We start from the raw sequence: 23,903 nt of genomic DNA, 5'->3' as shown, positions 1-23,903 counted from the left end.
ATAATCAAGAAAATGTATTTGTATATATTAGAAACTGCAAAATTTAACATAGATATATCTACAATAGAGCTTAGAGTAATGGTAACATTTAGAGATCACTTTTTTGTGGATAATACATATAGCTGTTTGTTGAACTGGAGTAAATTATTTTATTCTACTCATATTTCGAGTTAATAAAAAAATCCTAAAAAGACATAATAAAGCTAAAATTTACCATTGAACTATATATAAGTGTAAATAGTCCCAGTTTTAAAATCCTGGAAGAGACACTTGATGAGAGTCGCAGGAAAGGAAGTGACTTTAGAATGAGCTCTTGCGATGTTTCCGTCTGTACAAAGAAGCCTTTGTAGTGCCAGTGGAAGCCTGCTGGATGTGAAAGAAATCCTCAGGCTCTGGTTTCTAAGGAAAAAAGAAAACCTGTAGGAGATCTGCTGATGTCACGCACCCGGTATTCTCCATTAACCCCCTTTTATCTGCTGGGTTTCCACAACGACCAGTGTGAGATCAGCAGTCCTGAGCTATTGATCACGTATTGCTGGAGCAGATCCTCAGGGAAACATGAATATATTTAAAGTTGATTCATCCTGTGGAGGTGAGAGGTCCAGTTTCTCATTTACAGAAAACTTTAGGATGGAAACAGTAATCCTCAGTCAAAATGATGAATAATATTTTTAATCGTCAATACATTGAAGACTTAATTATAAAATCCTGTTCATATAGAAAGGCCAGCAGTGCCGTTTCCAGCGTGTTTCGTCATGGTATTTATGACTCTAGTCCACGTGCACAGAGGTGAGATGCTGGCTGGATCACTCTGCCATCACTAAGTGGCAAAATTTCCACAGAAAATGGACCACAGCCCTCAAGTTGACTCCTGCCAAGATCCAAAAAACTTTTCTTTCTGCACTATGAGAACCAACCAGGACAGAGAAAGGCCGCTCAGGATGCTGCAAGCACGTTCAAAACCAGCGCTTACATCTCACTCCAGCAGTGACACAATGGTGAAAAAAGAGAAGAAACATGCACGAACGTCCCAGTTAGCATACGGGTCCAGGGATAAAGACATGCTGTCAACTGCAAAATCATAATAAACAATAATAATCAAAAGTACCTAATCTCCTTTACTGATTCAATGACATGGAGCTGGATATGTCCAACAGTAAATAATAATAAGTTACAGGTAAATCTCTTTAATATAGTGATTTAAAAGACAATCATACCGGAACATAAGACTGCACTCATTTTGGTCAAAATATAACATTTTTAAAAGTTTGCAGTATAATTAGAAGATAAAATAGCAAAAATATACAAACCAAGATGAAATCCCCTTTTTTGTATCCCGTATACATACATAAATATCTAAACTAGATATGATTTTAAACTACTGTATCACAATATTAAACATAGATGCAGGTGCTCAAATATAATAGAAAACAATGACATCGTGCCATTTCCCTCCTTGCACTGTTTTGCCCTTTCTGAGTGGTCGCTATAACAACAGGCTGTCCATTCTTCCATCAAAACAAAGCCGGATTTTACTGCATACTGTATGTGCACATGAAATTTAATTAAAAAATAAAAATAAAAATAAAAATAACAGGTGAGTTACACTCTTTCAACACCCCTCTGGATCAGAAGACTAAATATATCAGTGGTGACTTGTGACTAATTGAGGTTCGATAATGGAAATAAGTTCGAAAATGAACAGGAGACGAAGGTTTTGGCACTAAGATTTCTGGCAAAAGCCCCGCTGGGCCGTCCGTGATGGGAGCGCGTCTCTCGGCGCCGCTTCAGTGTGCGTCGCCGCGTGTTAATGTGCGTCAGTCAAATAGCGAGACGGAGTGACCAGTCAGAAAGGGTCGGTTATCTGAAGGTCCAAGACGCTCTTTTGTTTCCTTTTTCTTTACATGGCTTCAAACTCGTCGATCCTCTGCTTTGTGTTGCCCTGCCGGATCTGTCGCAGCGTCTTGTATTTGTCCCGGCCGGCCTTGACGTTGTCGCTGTGAAGGAGGTCGTTCTGGGTGTCTTTGGATTCGTCGCGCGCCTGGGCCAGCTCTTGTGTCAAGGTCTGAGGGACGCACAGAGATAGAGAGGTCGGTCGTACAGAACAGACTGAAGTTAGAGTGTAAAACATGAAGCAGACACGCAAGCCTCCATTAGGGTGAAGAGCCCGTATAATCTGGGGGCGTCACAGTGGCGAATCTCACCAAACCTGCTCAGGTAAAACGAACTTGGCTCGTTTGGTTTCGAAACAGTTGGGAAAGAAGCGGCGCGGTATCTCTCTGACCTTCAGCTGCTTCTGAACGCGCTCGTTCTTCTCAGCCTCGGTGAGACGGTCCTCCTCCCTGCGGTGATCGTTGATGCCGTCGATGTGCAGGTCGGCGCTGTGCGTGCTGTTGTTCTCCTCGCTGTCGCTGTTGTCGTCCATGTGGTCGTACATGGGGGGAGGCGGGGGAGGAGGGGGCGCCACCATCACCATGTGCAGCTCATCCCTGGTCTTCTGCAGATCTTCCTGGGCTTCCTTTGCCTGGTTCAAAGACGGAACAAGTCAATCACAGACACGTTTGTGTCTCAATGAGAGGCGCTAGAACAGGGGTGGGCAAACATTTTGATTCGTGGGCCACAATGGGTTTTAACATTTGACAAAGGGGCCGGACCAGGAGCTGATGGATGGATGGAGAGCTTTGGTAACCTCACCTCATTGGAGAAAAAATACACATCTTGGGATATGGAGAAAACATGTGCTTTAATTTCAAATGAAAATGGAGACAAAATATCTGACTTTGGAATGAGTCTTAAAACACTTAAAATCAAATGAATAAAATGTGCCTTTTAAAAAAAATTAATAACCATTTCTATTTTAAAGCACTGAAAGTTCTGTTATCCTTCAGGATATCACCATCACTCTCCTCCTGACTGTCTTTTTTCTAGTGGGAAAACACCAGAATTGCAGTGAAAATTTAACATTAACAAGGTTTATTCATTTAATTTGTCAAGTTTGGCGGGCCGGATTAAAACGTTTAACGGGCCGCGTGTGGCCCCCGGGCCTTAGTTTGCCCATGCCTGCGCTAGAATAACAAAATCTAGCATCTTAATTACAATCACCAGTCACTCCTGAAGACAAAGGCAAGACTACTTAAAACTACATTCATTCTGGCTATAGATTAGAACTACGAGCAGCGACATGAGTTCATTCTGACCTTATTCTGCCACAACATGGCATCCTCTTCTTTGCGTTTCTTGGCATCCTCGAGCGCGGCGATCCGGGCGGTGTAATCTGCCAGCTCTGCCGCCTGAAACGATAGAACAGCAGAGCACTTCCTGAGGGCTGCAGGCGTAGTACCGGGTGAAGCAAGAGCAGCTGTTTATACCACATGCAGAGGCAGGCTGTCACTTAAATGTGACACTTTAGTTGCATGTGAAGCGGAGGCGCAGTAACAACTGACACACCCGTTCGCTGCGCATCTGCACAGAAAATGAAAATACTCACCAGCATTCAGTGCTACAAAACAGTGTCACCATTTTTCCCCGTCACAGGTGAAGCAGCGTCCACTGTATGTTTGTTTTTCTACAGGAGCCACAGTAACCGTGCGTCTATGCAAACCGGACGCCTGAATTGTGGATTGTGTTGCTAAAGTCTGGCCAAAGTATTAGCATACTGACCAGCTGCTCTTTGCTTTTCTGCTGGGATTCAGCCAGACAGGCCAGTTCCTCTTTAGCCAACAGAGCAGACTGGCGTTCTGACTCCAGACGAGCTGCATCATCCTTCGCACGCCTCCACTCCTCTTCCAGCATCGTGGCTCTCTCGACCTGGTCCTTCATTTCTGGAAGTACATTGTAAAAAAAATAAATAATGTGGATCTCATTTGCGCTTAAATTCCTTTATGCCTGTAAGCACCAAGTTCAGTTTTAGCTATTATTGAAGCCTATGTAATGTATATGCTCTTTGTCCTGAGAGCTGCAAAATGATTTAAGAGCAGGATAATGTCACATGTCCAGAAACCACAGCAGAGGCTAGCTTCAACAGTAAAGACAATTAAGGCCTCACCCTTCTCTGATTTCTTCATCTGCTCTTTAAACTGGTACAGCTTCAACATCAGATCCTTGTTCTCTCGCTCCATCTGCTCCTTCTCTCTCTCGATGCTCATTCTCTCCTTCCTCTCTTTCTCCAGCTGCTCTCTGCAGGTGAGACACAGTCACAGCAGATGCGTCAAATCTTCTAGAACAAACTACAACTTTAACCAAAGTGTGTCGCACAATATTACTCTTAAGGAAATATTGAAAGTCTGATGCCAAGCAGATAAATGAAGAGTCCGAGTATCGCTAAGAACACGCAAAACACGTTGTGGTAATTTGTTTTTTGTCCTTTACACTTTTCATTTGTCTAGAATTCTGTGGGAAAGCTTCCGGTAAGTGAAAATGTTTATTGTGGGATTTGGTGTGTCGGCTCAACAGCTCATTAGCTTATTAGCTGCAGCAACAGGCTGATGTGTCTCTTAAGGTTAAATTAAGTCGACATTAACCATCTCAAGGGACCCACAAGCCTCGTGCTGGACACCAGCCTGACTTCTCTTACAAACAGTGAGTGCTACTGTCAGCTACTGTTTGCATGTCCACTGGGGCCTGATGGTGTCAGTCTTCTCCCCCTGGTATTTACTATGTTGTCTGCTTGATGTTACATCACCCTGTTTGGACAGCTGGAAAGAGCAGACAGCAGGTCGGCAGCTGTGGTCGAGGCTGAGGTCAACATCCATTCACTCTCTGCTAAGGATATTCAGGAGGCAGATTTCCTCTGCTTTCAACAGGAATGTCTCCTTTCATCCAATTAATGGTCTCATTTTACTCCCTGGAATACTTGTAGAAAAGCTGGATAAGAAGAAATAGACTAAAACTGACGTGCTAATCTGTTGGATCATAGGAATTGTTCATTCTACAGAAAAAACTACACAAGTAGTTCCCTATGTATCTAATTTTTATACAGGCATTCATCAGGGAAAGAACCTACAGATGAATTCATTCTGGAGAAAGGGAAATTCCAGATGTTTCGGGGCATCTCATTACCTTTTCTTCTGCTTCTGCTGCTTCTCGTCGCGGGCCTGAGCTTTCATCTGCTGCACCTCGATGGTGTCGGGCTTGCGGCGGCGCATGTACAGCTCGTGGTTGCCCATGCACAGCTGCAGGATGCGCTTGTTTATGCGCAGTCTTGGCGTGTAAAAGACAAAGTCCTGAGATTGCGGTGGAGAGGGATAAATAAACATAAACGGCCACATGTGGTGATGTGATGCCACAAGCAAACCGTAACAAGAGACGGAGGAAAATTTGGGCTGAGAAGAGGGAAATATAAACGCAGGCAGCTGCCGCCAATGTGATACTCACAGGAGACTTTTTGTCGATGGGCTTGATGATAAACTTCTTATCGTTAAAGGAAATGTTTCTGATCTCACTCCACGGAAAACCGATCTTTGGGGTCAGTCTGAGGAAGACAGCGCAGGAAGATTAGCGTTAAACTTGACACAGAATCACAGAAAACCACCACAATAAGACAGGAGAAGAGAAAAAAAGGAAAAATCCAAAATTAGTTTAAATTAATGGCTAGAACTAAACTTTTATTTATTACAAGTAAGAGTTTTGATATAACTATCATGCCCACTTCCTCTCATACCTGCCTAGTGGTGCTAGAAACACCTGCAGTATTGCTGTAGTTTAGAGAAGAAGCCACTAACCAGCAGCAAAATACTTTGGAAGCGTGTTGACTGACTGCACTGGAAGGTCACTATCAGCTTTTGACCTTGATTCTTACGGAACATGAAAAACAGAAACAATGCAAAATATGCAGTTCCTCTTCACTTCGGATAATGCAAATTGAAAAGGTTTATTAGCGATTAGCGATCTGCTAATACAAGACACAGACAAGCAGTTTGCTGATCCAGCAGATAATTACTGTAGCCAAGACCAACAACTGTTTGGAACCCTCTGAAGGTAAAGACTTATGGTTCAACAGAACAGCAGATAACAAAAGGTAACAAAGAGTTAACCAGAATGAAGTCTTGGCTGCACTGCTGCATTGTGGGCCAGCTGCCCCCATTAGAGCCATGGCATTGTAGGTTAGCTTCACATTCTTAAGTGCCGCGCAGCTTGAAAAACCAGTTGATGTAGCCATGGTTACGGCAGAGGGCACCGTGGAGAAGAGGTAATACTTACTGAAGCCGGCAAGAACATAAAAACACAGACTCTTGACAGGAAAGTTGCTGAAACTTTAAAACATGCCAGAAGAAATGGGCCAAACACTAATCACAACAGAAGATACAGTTAATAAGTCCTTTTATCTGAAAATAAAGACTAAAACGAAAGCTTCTACTAATACAGGAAAAATATTGCATCAGCCAGGAAAGCCAGATTAATGTAAAAAGACACACAGGCTGGCAACAGGTAATAAAGGCTGGAGAACTTTATTACCCAGGTTCAATTTTTAAACGGAAGGCAAGTCCTGGAGGCAGAAGTGTGCGTTTAACGCAGTCCACTTTGCTCCACGAAAGCTACAGAACAGATTGTATTTCAGCAGTTGGGAGGTGTTTACTCCCAACAATGACCAGCTCAACAAAACATGGCAATCTCAGCCAAGGCCTGGCTGGATTGTGCCAAAATCGCTTCCACAAAATGTCGACACAATGCCAACAAAGAGAAGCAATCGCTGTGCACACACTCAGATCTGGCCCAACAGGTCTGCCTGAGTGTTACAATTTTAGGAAAAATGCAGCTCCGAGTCAGTCAGTAGAAATAACAGAAGATAAAGTTGGTGCAAGAGCAACCACTGCCATCTAAATGCAACATATAGCATATTTAGAGTAAGAATGAGTATACATCAGCATTTTTGTTATTCATTTGATTATTTTAGTCCGGATGCAGCTAGGGAATGTGTTTGGGTGTGGATTAGTATGAAGAATGAAACAGTAAAAATGTTAAAATGGTACACACAAGCTCATGCTAAAGAGGAACTAATATGCCGTGTTCCTATGTAATCTAGGTGTGAACAAACAAACTCTTAATTAAATTAAAACCACAAAGCTTTAGCGACACTCTAACATATCACAAATGAATCTGTCTGCAGTTTGTTGTTAAATGTCCCAAACATCCAATCTGGCCTTCAGCATTACTCCTGTCACACATGTAGAAGAATGGTGCAGCACAGACCAGGACCTGGCTCAGCCTGTTTATCTCTGTCACATGACCGCACTAAACCTCATGCTAGAACAGACAAAACGGTTTCATCCTGTCAAAGAACAGTGCTTACTTGTCTTCCTTCTCATAGATGTTGAGTCCCAGGGCATCTACTCCCAGCCACAGCGCGGTTCCCTTCTTATTCTTAATCTCAAAGTAGTTGACTCCATACATCTCCAGGTCTTGGGCAATCTTTAGATACTCCATCATGGCATCCTCTCTGCAGGGAGGATGAAATGGCATCATGCTTTCAGTCAAAAAGAATGGCAGAGAACAATAATCCCTTTATGTAATATACTCACTTTATTGTCCCACTATGCTCTTCGTGCCACACCTGAATCCTCTCCTCCCACTGTTCTCTGGACAACTTGTGTTGCTCCATAACTCTACGGAGAGCAAAGACGAAGAGACCATTTAAACATACGTGACATACCGACTCATTCAATTCAACTTTATTTATAAAGAGTCTGTTACAATCGAGATTGTCATTGTATTTGTGGAAAACCAGAGCACAGAAAGCAAGCGGCATAAGGGAAAGAACAGGAGGAGTCTCGTATTAGGGGACCCTGTTGCTGGTGGCCAGGCGGCTAAAGGAGGAGAAGGTGAGATAGGGGAGCGCAAAAGAGTGAGAGGGAACTTGCACTTCCTGTACAGATTCTATAATTAAATCTATGTTTGTGCTCCACTTCAAAGAAGCTGCTAATCTGATTCTATTCATTTCTTTCTTTGTGTAATTCAGGACACATCTGGCAGTCACAATGGCTGCACTGACCCAACCATTATGATTCATGGAGCAACGCTGGCCAAGAGCCTGGGGAATATCTTCAGGTTTAGGCGTGTCTCACCTGTGCGGCAGCAAGCGTTCAGACACCAGGTATCCGGGTCGGTGGAGCTCTTTGTTGTAGTCTTCAAACTTGGCCTGGACGGAGTAGGAGGCGAGCAGAACGGCTGTCTCTGGTGGACAGTAGACCTCGTCGCTCAAGATGCTCTCCTTCACCTGCAGGAAGAAAAGCTTCTGGGTGATGCTCTGGATCAGCTCCTCCGACACATCCTCCGGAAAGAACTTGGCCCGAAATTTGAACTGCAGCGGGTTCTCCTTCTTAACATCCTGTGACGTGACCTAAAGAGAAAGCACAGGATTTAAGTCACATCATGTGAGCATTAAGAGCAACGAGGACATTATGGAATCAATGCCTGGAGCTTTTCAGATCAGCTGAAATTAGAGGAACAACCACCATCCAGGTCCAAATAATGGGCCCCTTTTACCACTTCAAGGCCTCACTGGTTTTATTTACAAGTGACTTATTTATGGTATATCTTGTTTTCTATTTAACTGATTGGCTAATCATTTTGGCTTTAGGGCTAATCTTAACAGTCAGTTTGGCACATTTTGTGCACTGATGAAACACGTCACACCTCCTTTGTTTCAGGGTGTCCTGCTGTTTTCAAAAGTGGTTTGATTATCATTCTCGTTTTATGGAAATGTGATTTAATAAGTCCTTGCTGCTCTATGTACTCACACAATGTACCTCTTCCTTTGATTCTGAACGGGGACAAAGCAGTCTTGACAAGGACAAAGTGAACAACAATAAAGACGTTTCAGACAGGAATTATCTTTGAAAAAAAGGGTAAAGTTGTCTTCTAAAAAAATGTGACTCAGTTTTCACTACATTAAAGTCTTTAAGGAAATCCTTCACCCCACCCCCTGGTTCTAATCTGTTCTATATGGGACCAGAGGGGTCATGAGCAGCTTCACGGACACAAAGTAACTTTACTTTAGTTGGGGACACCTGAGGAGGGGGAGCTGTGCTGGGTCACACTAAGTTCATCATGCTCAGATCAAATAAACCACATCCAGATGACTCCATGCAGAGAGCAAGGGTCTAAACACGGCCGTAAAGGCAAACACTAAGCTACGATTGTATCGACAAATCAGAGGAATGCATTCTTCTTCTACATTTAGAGATTTTGACCTCATAAAGAGAGGTGAGTGGCTGGGACATTAAATAACCATCGAGGTATGCAGGTAGCTGAATGAGTGAGACAATAGTGGAATTTCACTCTACCCGACTGAAAACTGTGACATCATTTCATCTCCAACCAGGTTGTACTGACCACCTGCGTGTAACAGTACCGACGACCATAATGACGTCTGAGGACCAGGAGTGGAAAAGTTTCCCCACCTTCTGTGGAAAAATACCACCATACTAGATCTTACCTTTTTGTCCAGTCTTAGCCAAGTGGTGTAGCCTTTGTTGTCGGTGTACTGAAGTCCAAAGTACCAGATCTCACGTAAACCGATGGTTTTCACCACCTGCGGAGGAAGAACAAACAAATCGAAACGGGTTTTGCTCATTTTAGGCGCTGTGAGAACTTCACATGCTGCTTTTCTCATAGCCAGAAATCAAGATGTAATGGTTTGAGCACAGCTTTGCGGTTCAACAATGCACAAAATACTTCAATAAAAGCAAACAATTCGGATCGTATGACAGGAACAAAAGACTCTCAAAAGGTTTTACAGACGCTGCTAATGTTACCTAATGATGACATGTCCAGAGGGATAATCTAGTGAACAGCCCATGTAACATTATAGGCCTGAGTTTAGCTAATGACCATCCATCTACAGACAGTCATAAAATTTCTCTTGGAAATATACAATATGTCATAAAATGGAAGATAAATGTTTTTATGGAGGGACACATAAGCCCTTAAAATTAATCACTAGTTTAATTATTCAATGTTGCTTTTGCATTGTGTTATTATTACTATCATTTATTTATTTATGGATCTCACTGTTCCTGCCAGACAGTGAAAACAGAGTTTGGGCATGTATTTGGATAGTTTTGTGATTTTAAAAAAAATAGGGTCTCAATATCAGCTTTTCTCAACTATTTTTTCCAGCAACACATGCACCACTCCGGTCTGTTGCCCCAGAACACAACCAAGCATTGATCTTTCACAGAGTGGTCCTATTGTTTGAACAGTGAGGAGGAGGGATACAGTGTAACAAGGGTGTGCTGCATAACCAGCGTCCTGTCATTGACCCTAGAAACGGACTCGCTAATTTGGGGTGAGGCGGCAGCAGAGGAAGGAGGTGTGTTGCGTCAATGCTTGACAAATCATGAACATTTCATATTTCGATTACAAATACACCGGAGGCAATTTTTTTTAAAGAAGACTGATCGGAAGACGTTACTGTTCGTCCAGTCTCTCATTGGGAGACTCTAGCAGAGAGTGAAACGACACTTATATGTGTGGAAAAATCATATGTGCTGCAGAGAGTTACTATTTTCCACTGACTTCTGTGGGAAAAACCCTCAGCAAGCACAGACTCTTTAGACGGAGTGATTTTTCCAACAGACCCATATTGCTGTTTTGACTTTTTTTGCATGCAGCTGACCCTTCTGGGTGCACTGCTGCAAAATGTTCCACCAAAGCTAGTGGCTGTGTGTTACCCTGCCTGGGAGAAGTCAGACTAGACTCCATTCAAGCCTATTGCCAAAGATAATCTCCAGACAAGGTTAAAATTAAATTCAAACTCCTCCCTCTCGCTGGATGACCTAAAATATAGGGCAGGCTGACCTGTGGGGGTAGAAATTAATGGTTTTTGTTCACAGTCTTTTTTCTTGGTGGTTTGCTGGAGGAGACTTGAAATAAGAGCGCACTAAACACGGAGCCTCACCTGTAATGAAACTTATCAGGCCCCTGAAAACAATCAACCCTTTCATGGTCATTCTGCTTTGAGGGGCACCAGGGGAGAGGATACCAGAATTTCTCAGGGGTAAAGCTACTGTGCAGGGCTTTGGTGCAACACTTACGCTTTCAGAGAGGTAGCAAATATCTGCACCAACAGGTAAAAACAAGCAGTAATAACATGCCATAAGTGATCCGATCGGTAGCAAAGGAAAACTGAAGATAACGACTAAAGTTCATCAGAAGAAGATTAAATCTGAATCCGGAGATTTGGCTTTCAGAGAGGTTGGTTTGGTAGACTGCCCTGACCTGAGTCAAAGGGATTAACCGCTACTAATTAAAATTAGGGCGAGAACTGGCTCCAATGCAAAACCCACTAATGCTGCAGGCTGTCCCACAGGATGTTGACTGCAGCGTCCTCCTGCGCCAATGAGACTGGGAATACAGTGTACAGCAACCTGAATACTGAGGCCGAAGTTGTGCAGCGGCCGACGAGGGGAAGGGAGGAGGCCACTCAATCACGGCCCAGACAGGCACAAATATTAAGGTACTGCTCAGTCACATACGTGATGTTGCTAAAAGTTAGCAGTGCGATAGCTCTGCAAGGCCACAGAGGAAAGAACTTCCTCCGGAGTTCGGATTCTTGCTTAGACATGTACGTTGGGCGTGTAAAACTGTGCTGGTTTCACAATTGTTATTTCTATTATAGAGACTTGGAATGAGTTCAAAACATCATTGCTTTGTTTTTCAATGATGCAATCTTTTAGTCGTCACACTGGTCCTGTTTTTCCACCCATCCGACCAGGTTTTCATGCACTGTAGCGACAGTTTTAGTTCCTTTCTTAACCACATTTATGCAAAGAGATCGTCGGGTGTCAGGGCGATGAGAGGTGTCTCAACATGGCAAAATAAACCGGCTGCAGACAAAATTCAACTGCATTCAACTGCAGCAGGAGCAGCACACTCAAGTATGGATGTGAAACAGAATAAGGGTGTGTTGGGGAGCGGCAGAGGTTTCAAGGTGTTTCATAGCAGCCTGACAGTGACGAAGGTTGGGATCAGCGTTAGCCACAGGGGCCACGCCAGACCTCACACTTGCCTATGAAATGACCTCACCGCTGTTACTCAGCATTTCCACATAACATGTTTAACAACTTGTACTTACAGAATGTTCCTTCACAGCTGACGGCCAGCCGAACGCAGCGGTTTGCAGTCGAGCTCCAGACCGACCAATAAAGCTAAATGTCAGCCACGCTGAGAACAGCTGCTGTTTGAGATAAGGCTATTCAGGTTCAAATAAAGCCCTGAACTGTCACTGACACTATCACAGGGAATGTGTGGTTATCTGGGGCACACCCCGCTGAGGGCCATTCTCACAAGCAGGCGGAGGATTTCACCTCAAAATGGAGATGTCACATGTTGATGCTTGATTGCTGACCGGAGCCCCATTCATTGGTCCAGTGGAGAAATAAATCAGGAGCGTCTCCCTGTCTGTCCCTTTGCACAGGCAGCACAGCAGCACAATCGGTTAATTCCATCCATTTAATAATTCCACTTCTATTTAGAATTCACTTACACGTATGACACAAACTTCCAGTCTCAATAAGGCAGAAACAGAGGTCAACGCAGGGGAGCAGCGAGGAGCCCAAACCACTGACTATATGTGACATCACCATAGTCCACGTCTAATAAGGAGCTAATTATTTGTTTCTGTTTCCATTGAAGGGCCGTTTAAATGCAGGATTCAGATCTGAGCAGATAACCCCATAAGGTATTCTGATAACCTTTAACACCGCCTCCTGTCAAAGCGGCAGCAGCATCTCTATTATTTCCTTATTTTCTGGCCCTGTGTTTTTTCTCTTCACAGTAATGAGCACGGATTTCAGCTCTTAATGCGTTAGAGACTGAATGCTGCAGTTTGTCAAAGTGTAAGAAGTTTACGTGTCATACGGAAAAAGTCATACGACCCTTGGGGGGGGGGGGGGGGTCACATCTCTGTTCATGGTAGGGCTTTAATAACTAACATCTCTGAGTCTTTGTGAGGGTAGAACATGGACAGGGATCCTAAATGGTGTCCTTATGATTTTGTACAAAAAATAAAGAATTAATTTGTCATCCCGCATTTATTGGCCTGGAGAGAGTCTGGAGGATGTGAGAGACCGCAGTGCCAGAGGAGAGGTGCGGTTGGAGGACATGGGGATGTGGCTGACCACACTGAGCCACGTCCGACTGACTGCCAACGGCAGCAAGATGAGCAGGACACACATGAATATAGGAATAATTTGAAGAGAGAAAGAGGAACATGCAGGTAAGAGTGAAAAGACCACATATCCTCAGAGCTCTTGGATCTTTTCAGCATCATGGGACTGTCTTAGGACCAAGAAGCCCACGCAATGATCTCAGAGTCCAAAAATAAAGACATCTGCGTTCACACCCAGCTCCTCTGGGCAAAATCCTGATTAAGTCGGGATTAAAGTGCATATGTGAAAAGGGCATTTGGCTAAAGACAAAAGGAAGACATGGGAAACCTACCAGCAAATGCAACTGATGCTCAAATCCCTTTAGAGAAAATCAACACGGCATGATAGGATTTATGTTTGGTTTTAGGGTTTTTTTTTAAGTGCAGACGCGACTTCTCTGACGTGCTGTCAGCTACACTTGCCATTGAAAAACCAGTTATACAGGATGCAGCTAAAACAATGTCTTTCCTCCCACAGTGCTGTGACAGGAGGAGCTCGATCTAATCAGGCCTCATCTACGTTTGGATTTTAGAGCCTTCACAATAGAATTTTACAGCACAAAAGCTGGGCCAATACAAATGCAAGGCCACACAAGACAATGAGTGTTTTAATATACATTACAATTCAGCATAAGGCCACCCCTCGGTATTAGATCACCTCATCCGCTACAATGTACAGACAAAGCCCTTAATGCAATATTCAATACAAATCTGGTGACAGAGCTGCGAACAATCAGAAATAGCAGTATTCCCTTATTATTATTAGACTATTATTATTCAACTTGCTTTAAAAAACAAAACAATAGTCAGTTTCCTAAAACTGTGCCAGAAACTAGCAGTATATCATGGCAATGCCAATTTAATCATGGAAATCAGCACCCTCTATGAATGGATGTTTCTGTTCCTGGCCACTATTCCTTTTTCTGCACTTACAATTGTGCAGGAACTGTTTCTTTTTTAATACCCTCCTCGCCAGGGCGACAGACCAGGCCCATGTTGTCTCATCTGTCAGAGGTAAGTTTTCAGCCCAGGAAGTAATGAAAGGAACAAACTCTGACGATGATAACAGACAAACGCGCTCTCTCTGGGTGAGAATGATGGCTGTCTGAGCGCAGAAAGAAAAATGTCAGCGCACCAGTTCACTTAGGCTTTGTTTTATTAGGTGAAATATACCTTCAACCTTTTAGATTTTACCAGAGTGATCAATATCGATTTCACAGCATGTTGATGCACTACAATATTTACCTGCAGCAACATTATGGTTCATGCATTAGTAAAAGCAGAAATATAATGAACTTTTCTTTCCAATTCCATGAAATCGATTTTATTTAAAAAATGGGTTTTTCCTTTTTTTTTTCATGGTGCAGTATCAGTATGACTGGGTTTAAAACTGATGCAGTACCTGCTCCAACAACTGCTTCCCCAAAGTGCTGGGCTGGATGGCAAACTCCAGCTCAGCGTCCATGGTAATGACGTGAACATTGATCTGTGGAAAGATGAGAGAAAACAGAGGTTCAAATGCTGCTACAGCAACAGGGAGGGGTTTCCCCCATAAGGGCTAACAGACAGTAAAGCACACGGAGTGAGCGAGTGAGCGAGTGAGTGTGTGTGTGTGTGTGTGTGTGTGTGTGTGTGTGTGTGTGTGTGTGTGTGTGTGTGTGTGTGTGAGTGAGTGTGTGTGTGTGTGCGCGCTAAGGGGGTGTATTTGCACAGTAAACACACAGGGCTCTGTGTTTATCTCCGCTTCTTCTGAGCCAAACGGGCTGAATGTGACCAGAATTCTGTTGCAAAGCTGTTTTTGGAAACAATGTATGAATGAAGCATTAAGGAAAACTGGTGTGTTGGAAGGCCGGTCCCACTCAATACGAAGCAAACTCAATGAAAGATCCACTGCTGCACCACTGAATCCACCCGCAGAAACTCGGGCTTTTGGTGGTGTGGTTAATAATTGATCAGAATGTCCAATGTAAATAAAAAAGATTCCTTTTTCGGAGAACCTCTCAACGAGCAGGCATTTTTATGTCTACCTAGAACGCCCCGCCAGAGCCATTATTGTGTGACTGGAACCACCGCAAGAGTAGCATGCTAATAAAGTGGCATCTTTGTAGCACATTGTGATCGGCGCCGCGGCTCAATTCAGTGACGTCCGAGTTGTGGCTGTAGTGACAATCTGGTGACTCATGGGCTACACAAGCTGAGCAACTAACTGACAGGCTCTAATCCCGAGAGACGGGCAAATCCAATCACAGCGCTGCCTGATAAGCACCTCTGCGCTGTCCAGGATACTGGAAGGACACCGTTTGTCTAGACAGTGGATGTTCAAATGTGCTTTCTTTACCAAAAGATTAAGAGTTGCGCAACCTTCGGGGGCGTTTACACAGAAAACTGAGTAAATGGGTTGGTCATACGCCACATGTGCATTCACTCTACACCACCGTACAAAGATCCCCTTTTACCCCAACCGTCAGCTGGTTTCTGCTGGGCTCGTTTGTAAAGTTCAACAGTTTTTACTTTGAACACTTTGAAAATCGTCTGGGAGGAAAGTGTTTCAGTAGCAGCAGCTCGTCTTGCATCAGCGTCCATCAAGAGCTGGTGCTGAAGGAGCGGGAAGAAAGGAAAAAAAGCTGCTCCAACATGCAGAGAATGGAACATAAGAAAGTGCCAGCAGAAACCACTGACTGGTGTGTGATCCGAAACTGAGTCACAATAAACTCAGCCCATGCAGAGCGGTAAAGAAAACATGGCACATATACTAAAAATATACCCGGCAAAGACTTGGGGCTCCACAATCAGTCATTTCAGTCGGGGGGAACGTACAGCGGGAACAAATAGTCTACATAAACCCCCACTTTCCAACTCAGGACTGTAAATACTGGCTTATGTGTTTCACCTAAAGGAGGGTCTTCTCACAGCTGACAGGAGGGCATTCACGCAGGAAAAAGGTAGAGGACACAGTTTCCAGGTGGATGGTGCTGCAGGAACTAGTGTAATGTTCCTGGAACTATTTTTCTGGAGTATGTTCAACTAATAGTTGTACTTACAATTATATATGTCACATATCAACAGATGTTCCAAACCCCTAAAGGACAAGCACAGACAGTCCTCCCCTATTCAATGAAACCAGGAATGGAAAATCCTTCATCCTCATGGTAACAATAAGTTAGAGAAATGAGGCGGTCGTCAACTCTAAACTCAACTGTGGATAGGAGACGCTGCATTCTACTGCATGGACCGTACAATATTTAACCTCCTGTAGTCTGACCTCCTTCACCAGAGTCTGTTGTAATGGAGGTCACCATGGGGATTGTGAGTGTGATGCACTCATAAACGTCACATTTCGGTCTACACGGGCGATCAGTGGAGGGGACGAGAAAGCTTATGGTGGTTTCACGGGTTATCGCGTTTTGGGTTTTTTGAGGGGGTTTTACCACATTATCGGAAGTCGCTGTGCTTTTGTTTTCTATGTTTCCTGTATGAACGCTCAGGAAGGGTGTAGGCAGTATAAAAAGCAACAAATGAGGTTTTTACAGTGCATCACTCCAACAGGGGCAGTCTTACATCATAAAAAAATAGCAGAAAGTTGTTGTTTTTTCCAAGCCTGGCTACTGGAAACCACAGGATAGTGTTGGCTAATTTGGCTAGCTGGACACTTGTGTGACCAAGCAGCTATGGAGGCACTCCACAGGGCACCTTGCTAGGCAACTGTAAATGTTATTATTCCTGTCAGCTCTTTAGCATAGTCCAGAAAGACGTTATCATCCATGTACAGAACAATGTTGTTGCGCACCACTCTCCACACTGACAGTTGTAGTTAAGATATTGAGATTATTTCAACGTTACATTAAACTACATGCAGCACGGCTCTGAGATGTTAAAGGAACCATAACTGATAAGCCCATCAAGCCTGAGAGTCAACACACTGTTTACTGTAAAACCACCAACTAAAAACAACGTGACTAGAGTCTGTGCTGGTAACCACACCTTGTACCGGTTGTGTCACCCGGCCGCGGAGAAAATGAGGCACTGGGAGAGTCGGGGAAGACTATCGTTTTCTTTTGACAATGTCTCATTCAGATGAGCCAAACATGACTCACACAAGCATCAGTGATGAAGACTTCCAATAGCTGCTGGGCGTCTCGGGCCGTAGCAGTTAAAACAAATATATTGCCTTTGTTTCCGCACACACTGTCCTGTTGGGTTTTTTGCACAGGGGCCGTTTAAGCACCTTGTTTCCAGTTTGAACCTGCTAATTAACAATTTTCTTTTGGTAATTTCTACTGTTAATCAGTTGGTAAACTCATCAGGAGCCTGTTTTTTATTTTGGGGGGGGGGGGGGTTACGTCTAGATTTATAAAGGTGAGCCCTTTTGTTAAAATCCTTTAAACCAGTTTTTCCAGGAAGTGTTTCCCCTGTTTCTGGTTCATATCCAGTAAATTCAGGAGGCTCTGATAAAAGACTGAAATCAAAAGGAAACCTTGTGTCAAAACTGATTTGTTTTTTCCTCTTTAACACGAAAGGCGATATGCTACCAGACAGCGATGACATCATTTCCACAGCGATGCTCATGACAACCGTACTAAACAAACTGACAACATTCTTGTCCTCAAAGAGTGTTTGAGTACCTCAACATGGGCTTTCTTCACTTTCCTCACATGCTCTCTGTCCAGCAGAAATAAGCTGCGACGCTCTCGTTTCCCCTGGACTTACGAAAACCTTTTTGAGTTCACTGACTTCACAAATGACTGAACTTTCTATTCAAGTTTAAATTTGAGGAACAGATGTTTGGATAAAAATGAGGTAATTCATATGTGTAATTCAAACAAAATGATCCTATCAGGATGCCCTCAACTTCTCCTTTAAGCTGTATAACAACAGTCAGCAAAGAAACTTTTTTGCCACCTATAAGCAAAAAACTGGAGGAGGGACACATGACGTTCTGTGCTATAATAGCTGGGGTGGGGCCAATTAGTAAAGGATAATTAAAAGAAAAACATGTTTTATTAATAATGACAGTTTCTTTTTATTTAAACAGATTTCTAACTGCATCAAATTAAAATCAAAAAGTTTTTCTGCAGCAAAGTTGCTGATGGATCCTGAAACGTATGGACCCGTGGGTGTGTGAGGAGCATGTGATCTGAGGGTAACACAGGAACCCATTGATGTTTTAATCGTCTGTGATACAATGGAAAATTGCATTGCTTTATTCTGGTTGTGGCCTGCTCAATAAATGAACCACGTTTAAGCCCCTTTTGGCTTTTTTTCTGGATTCATTAGCGTGGAATTTGTGTTATGCAATAAATAAAAAGTTCACAGATCACTCAGCCGCCCTGAACGCACCACGGAGGTCTTCTGTCATTCCCATCTGTCATTCAAAATATCATTAAAAACACACTTCATACAAATTTAACAAATCTCTTTCCATTTCGCTTTTAAGTTTCACATTTTTAAGTTAGAAACCTACTTCGCCAGTCCGGCATCCTTCACCGACCTGCCTATTCATTCAATTGACGAAGCCAACTTTTTAAGATAGAATTTTGTAAATGTGATGATCTTCCCCCTCATGCTACAATTTCCAACACTTAACTTAAAAGAAATAGTAACTTACCGCTTTCGGCATGTTTGAGTCCTCTGAGGAGCCACAGAAAAGGCGAAAAAATGTTTCCAAGCGGAAAAGGGTGTTTACCGTGTGGCTGTACTTCTCACTGTACCGATCTGAAAAGAGAGCAAGTGAAAAGACGGAATTCAGTCACTTGTGCGCTACTTAAAGCCGGCGATGAGAAGCGCGACACTCCCGCAGGCGACAGTCATCAGGCTGAATCACCAAAGTGAAACTGAACGCAGCTAACGCGGACGATAACGGAAGTGATCTACGGGCGTTTCAAAATAAATGTACAATAACGATCCTGCGTTATTAAAGTTTAGATGAAAATAGACTTGCTTCGTTAACTTAGTATGCATCCGACACAGTTACGTGTATTCGGTTTGTAAATAAAGTACTACACTAAAGCTGCAAATCAAGAGTACTATTCACTGCAACCTATTAAAATTCAATGTAAGACTGTTAAAAAGGTGCTCACTAGTGTAGTCCTGTCAGCAATCTGGCTTTCACAGGCAACTATTTCTTACACTGAAATTCCTTTTAGCTTAGCCTCAATGGTAAATGATGCGTAAAGCCAACAGGGAATTTGTTATCGCTATGGCCGTTGTTTGACCAGTTACACAGATCAGCGTTTTAAAATGCAAGTAAAAAGCTTATTAGTAACACATGCTTGCAGCCATTTTTGGAAAGGTATATGGATTTCTTTTCTTTTTTTTAAATGTAAAAAAAAAAAAAAGAAAGAAAGAAATAGTTACACCATTTATTAGCTACTATGCAGGCCGATTTTTATGAGATAACTGCTTTGTTATCTTTGTTCACTCATTAAAAGAATAAACTAGTCGCTGAAGTGATGTCATTCCTACTGTCTGGCATTTGACTTAACTGGAATGCGCCACGTTTTAATATCTGTCCCCCTGCGTTCCCTCAGGTGGAATTCTGATTTAGGAGCGTTTCTAACGACAGCTGCCTTGGAAATCAAAGTACCGACGTAGTTTTTTTCTGAAAAGTGAAACCGGAAATGCTACATTTTTATTCTACCTTTACATCACTTAGTCATTCAAGTACCACAGGTTAAATATGGTACTCAGAATGCCTCACCCACTACAGAAACTGTTAAACAGTTCCCACCTCACTCTGTTTTAGTCTGGATTTGACATCATTATTTCCTAAGAAACTTTCACCTCTCTTGGGATTAATAGCTGCCATTTGTTCTGGAAATTAAGTAACTGTAATCACCTCGCCTCGCCAGTCTGATACATCAGCGCAATATACTCTTATGTTTAAGATATACAAATACAGTATTACAAATTGAGGGCGTTCCTGGCTGTCTTGTTATGCACAGGTACACACCCACGGATCCGCCATCCGATCGAACGAGGCAATTATATTTCCAAAAGTTTTGCATAAAGAGAATACCGGTGTGCGTTAAAAGAGGTTATATTGGTCCTCTTTGTGCGGAAGCTTCCTTTGATTTTCCCTATTGTAATCCCTCTGACACCTGTTGTGATGTCAGCTTTACTCCTGCACAGCATTATTGCGCTCGATGACGAACAAACTTAAAATGGTGCAACAGTTTCTTCCTAAATGTCAATAGAACTGGGGTGTGGATGGGAGATGATGAGTGTTCGGACAGAGATTTAGCCCCCCCCACCCCCGCAGACTCACCAAGGTGCAACATGGCGTTACATTCCATCGTTACGCACAGTGGCGCACGACGGAGCCTGTTCCACTTCTCACCGGTACAATGAGAAGGCCTGCGCTGAACAGGACGGAGAGGCGAAACTGAATTTGCAGAAGGGTGTTTTCAGTGAATAAATGCCGGAAATCCGAGCTGGAGGGTTTTTTTTTTCTTGTTTTGTTTTAGACTAACACTTAATCATCAAACAGTCAAATTTACGAATGTGTCTACTTTATGCATGTACTTTAGTTCAACTCAATTTAGAAGTTTATGTTGAATATTACCCATTTTGTGTCATCGTTTGTTGTGGGTTTTTTTACATGGTTAATAAAAATCAGTGGCATAACTACATCAATAATAATGTCTCTCGGGGGATTCGACCTCTCTGGCGGCAGAAAGTGTTTCACCACGGATGCGGCTGGTGGAGGAAGTGGGCGTCACCCACCTGCTGTGCAACAAGGAAGTGGTCCAAACAGAGGGGCGGTGTCTAAGGTGCGCTGACCAATGAGATGAGGAGATTAAAATAGAGACGTATATATAAGGTTAGACCTCACATTGGAAACCAAAAGAATGAGTTTACTCGAGTTTGTCACGTTATGACCATCCAACTCTGTCATTTACTGTTGTCTAGTCAATGAAGCCATCAATACAGTTAATAGGTTGAAAACCTTTTTACCAAAAGATTTTTCCTCTTCAAATTTAATTATAATTTTGGATTTAAATTTCATAAAAAGGTTTATTTACCGAGTCATAAATAGGGAAAAATATGGTAACTGTCTGAAGTAATCAATTTTACAGACACATTTGTGCAGAGTACGAAAACGAATCGCATACCATACTATTACTTATATTTAAATGCTTTGACTTTGTGTTAATTGAATCGAGTCCTTCAAAAGCAGCTGCATCAAGGTAACAGCGCCACCTGTCGTGTTATCCTGGTATGAGCAGGCTCTAATATATGTTATCAATATTTCCCTGTAAAGCCATTGTTTCAAAGAGAAGCAGCCTTATGAAACACATCTGCCCCGTAAACTCCATCATCACTGTGGGAGAATCCGCATCATGGAGACACAAGAGGAAGACAAAAATGACTCACATGATGGAGGCCTTCATACAGATGCAAAGGAAACTGGATGATGACTTCAAGCTCACACATGGATCTGTCACCGTCAGGAGTTGGAGATGTTCAGCGACAGCGTCAGCAGCACAGTCTCAGTAGATGTTCCTGAAGGTGCTTTTCCTCTCTGCACAGGTCCCCAAATCCACACTACTCCGCACTACTTCTTCTCTGCCCACAAGAATACCCTTTATTTATTTTTTTTAACATTTTCTTGTTCGGTTAATAAACAGTTTACCACTGGCATTGGATAAATCTATTCATTTGAAGGAAGGGTTAACGTTTCAATATTAAAGAGTCCAAACATTTTGACAAGACATAAAATGAGCATGCCTGCTGAGCCTTTCACTCTTTTCTCATACATTCCAATATCAATAAATGCTATAACAAATACTATATATAATAAGAAATACCTGACATTGATTGAGCATCAGGTCAAACTTTATTGGTCACTGGCAAGACCTACAGGCTTGCAAAATATGCACACAATGCATCTCTACTGGTGTGCAAAGCTGTTGTCCTATAGAAATCATTGCACTCCTCTACATCATTAATGTCCTCTTGCACATCTGTGCAATCACAATCCTCACTGTTTTCCTCACAGAAATTGTGAAGCACACAACAGGCTGAGATCACAGTGTTGATGTTGTTAATGTTACAGTCACACCTCTTCATCAGACACTGCCATCTTTCTTTGAGGCGTCCAAACGCCCTCTTTGCAGTGATCCGAGCTTTGCTGACATGGTTGTTGAAAGTAAGCTGCGCAGGGTTAGTGTGTTGGTTTTCAGGGAACGGTGTCATCAGCCATGGCAGAAGTGGATATGCCCCATCGCCCAGTATTGCCACTGGGACACTTTCACCTCCAAACCTCTCTGTGATATGCGGGAACAGCATACCACTCTGACCCCTCTCATATAAGGATGAGTTGCCAAAAACCGTAGCATCACTGAGTTTGCCAGGCCAACCCACATTGATGTCCCAGAACCGAAGACGATGGTCAACCACACCTTGTAGGATGACCGAGTAGAATCCTTTACTGTTGTAGTAGTCTGCAGGTCTTTCATTTGGGGCTAGAATTCCAATATGAGCTCGATCAATAGCCCCGCCACATTGTGGGAAACCCCACTTGTCTCTGAACCCTTGAATAATTAACTTAAACTCTTCCTCTGAGGGTGTTTGGATGTAGAGGGGTAGCATCTTGTTAACAATGGCTGAAGCTACATCATTTGCAATTGTAACTGCGGTAGACTGGCCAATCCCAAATAAATGAGAAATTGTCTGGAACCCCACATTTGTGGCCAATCTCCAGATACACAGTGCCACACGCTGCTCCACAGGCACTGGGTTTCTGAATGTGGTCATCTGTCGTTGAAGGTGTGGTCTGAGGATGTCACACAACTGCTGGAACGTGGTTTTCCTCATTTTAAAATTTAGCTGCCACTCATAGTCAGTCCAGTTGGCGTTAACTTGCTCCCACCATGCACCACTTCTCTGCCGAACCCAAACGGTCCTACAGAAAAAGGAGAAGATATGTAAAGACATTGTGGAGTGATGCAAACTAGTACCTGGATCCATTTGAGGAATAATGTAACTAGTACATTGCAGTGAACAAGTCAAATCTCAAATTGTGGGAAACACTGCACAATCTAGGAACACAATCCATCTTTTTATGGCTTTACAATACAGTGATAACTTCATTTAACATGAGCTGGTGATTATCTGTGGTATTCTATCTTGGGGATTTTAAGGACCTCCTCTATGAATGAATACATATACATATAAACATATAAAGACAGATATGAAGAGAAACAATTAATTAGAAGGATAACCAGGTGAGAACAAGGGAGGGGCAACATAAATGTGAGACATCAATATAGACCCATCCTAGACAGGAGTACTTAGTATAATGAAACGCTATGAATACAGCATAACAATGATGCTTCTCGAGAACTGGCATCTCGGAACTTTTACTTTATCAACGGTTCTTACCTTCTGACAGCATGGAAACTGTAGTTAGCTAACAGAGCCTCGAAGTCTTCCCGTGATTCCTGCTGCCTCCGTAAAAACCTTTGTTGGTGTGCAACGCGATTAACTGCGCGTCGCCGCCTTGCGCAGTCAATAAACGTGGACATTGGCGAGGGATTATTTTGAGAATTGATCAAAAAACCCAACAAAGCCATTAACGCGTGAGCCTTTTTTTGGGTTCATTCTCCATTGACACAGCGCTGCAGCTTGCTTGTAAACAACGGTCGCTTAATGATGACGTTAACCCATGCGTGAGTCGTAACGTGATGACGTTGGCGTGCGCTTGAGCTCTCCACAGGTGCAGGTGATACCCTCTTTCTAGTTATTTAAAATGCAG

At 43.0% G+C, this 23,903-nt stretch overlaps 2 protein-coding genes across 2 annotated transcripts; both read right to left on the bottom strand.

Moving 5' to 3' along the window:
• Positions 1–656: 656 nt before the first annotated feature.
• LOC130515820 (radixin-like) lies at positions 657–18,972 on the bottom strand. Its single transcript, XM_057016335.1, has 13 exons — positions 18,753–18,972; positions 14,550–14,633; positions 9,434–9,529; positions 8,061–8,335; positions 7,518–7,601; positions 7,289–7,435; positions 5,374–5,470; positions 5,059–5,222; positions 4,046–4,176; positions 3,661–3,821; positions 3,198–3,290; positions 2,285–2,524; positions 657–2,065 (listed from the first exon to the last, which is right to left on the bottom strand). The coding sequence occupies exons 1-13, from the start codon at positions 18,762–18,764 to the stop codon at positions 1,901–1,903; spliced, it is 1,749 nt and encodes a 582-aa protein (XP_056872315.1). The 5' UTR covers positions 18,765–18,972; the 3' UTR covers positions 657–1,900.
• Positions 18,973–21,964: 2,992 nt separating this feature from the next.
• LOC130516409 (uncharacterized) lies at positions 21,965–23,811 on the bottom strand. The gene is made up of 2 exons (XM_057017470.1): positions 23,531–23,811; positions 21,965–23,051 (listed from the first exon to the last, which is right to left on the bottom strand). The coding sequence occupies exons 1-2, from the start codon at positions 23,719–23,721 to the stop codon at positions 22,004–22,006; spliced, it is 1,239 nt and encodes a 412-aa protein (XP_056873450.1). The 5' UTR covers positions 23,722–23,811; the 3' UTR covers positions 21,965–22,003.
• Between the last annotated feature and the right edge of the window lie 92 nt (positions 23,812–23,903).

Source organism: Takifugu flavidus, chromosome 19, assembly GCF_003711565.1.
Source record: "Takifugu flavidus isolate HTHZ2018 chromosome 19, ASM371156v2, whole genome shotgun sequence".
In the NCBI taxonomy this organism is placed as follows: Eukaryota; Metazoa; Chordata; class Actinopteri; order Tetraodontiformes; family Tetraodontidae; genus Takifugu; species Takifugu flavidus.
This window is presented reverse-complemented; position numbering and strand designations above follow the sequence as displayed.

Bases quoted from the DNA above. Each gene is read 5' to 3' on its own strand.
- LOC130515820 (XM_057016335.1), bottom strand. The intron at 7,602-8,060 runs GTGAGACACGCC...TGCTCTCCGTAG, and splicing joins GAACGCTTGCTGCCGCACAG to AGTTATGGAGCAACACAAGT. The intron at 3,822-4,045 runs GTGAGGCCTTAA...ATGTACTTCCAG, and splicing joins GATGAAGAAATCAGAGAAGG to AAATGAAGGACCAGGTCGAG.
- LOC130516409 (XM_057017470.1), bottom strand. From the start codon at position 23,721: ATGGCTTTGTTGGGTTTTTTGATCAATTCTCAAAATAATCCCTCGCCA. The intron at 23,052-23,530 runs GTAAGAACCGTT...CTTTTTCTGTAG, and splicing joins AGTTTCCATGCTGTCAGAAG to GACCGTTTGGGTTCGGCAGA.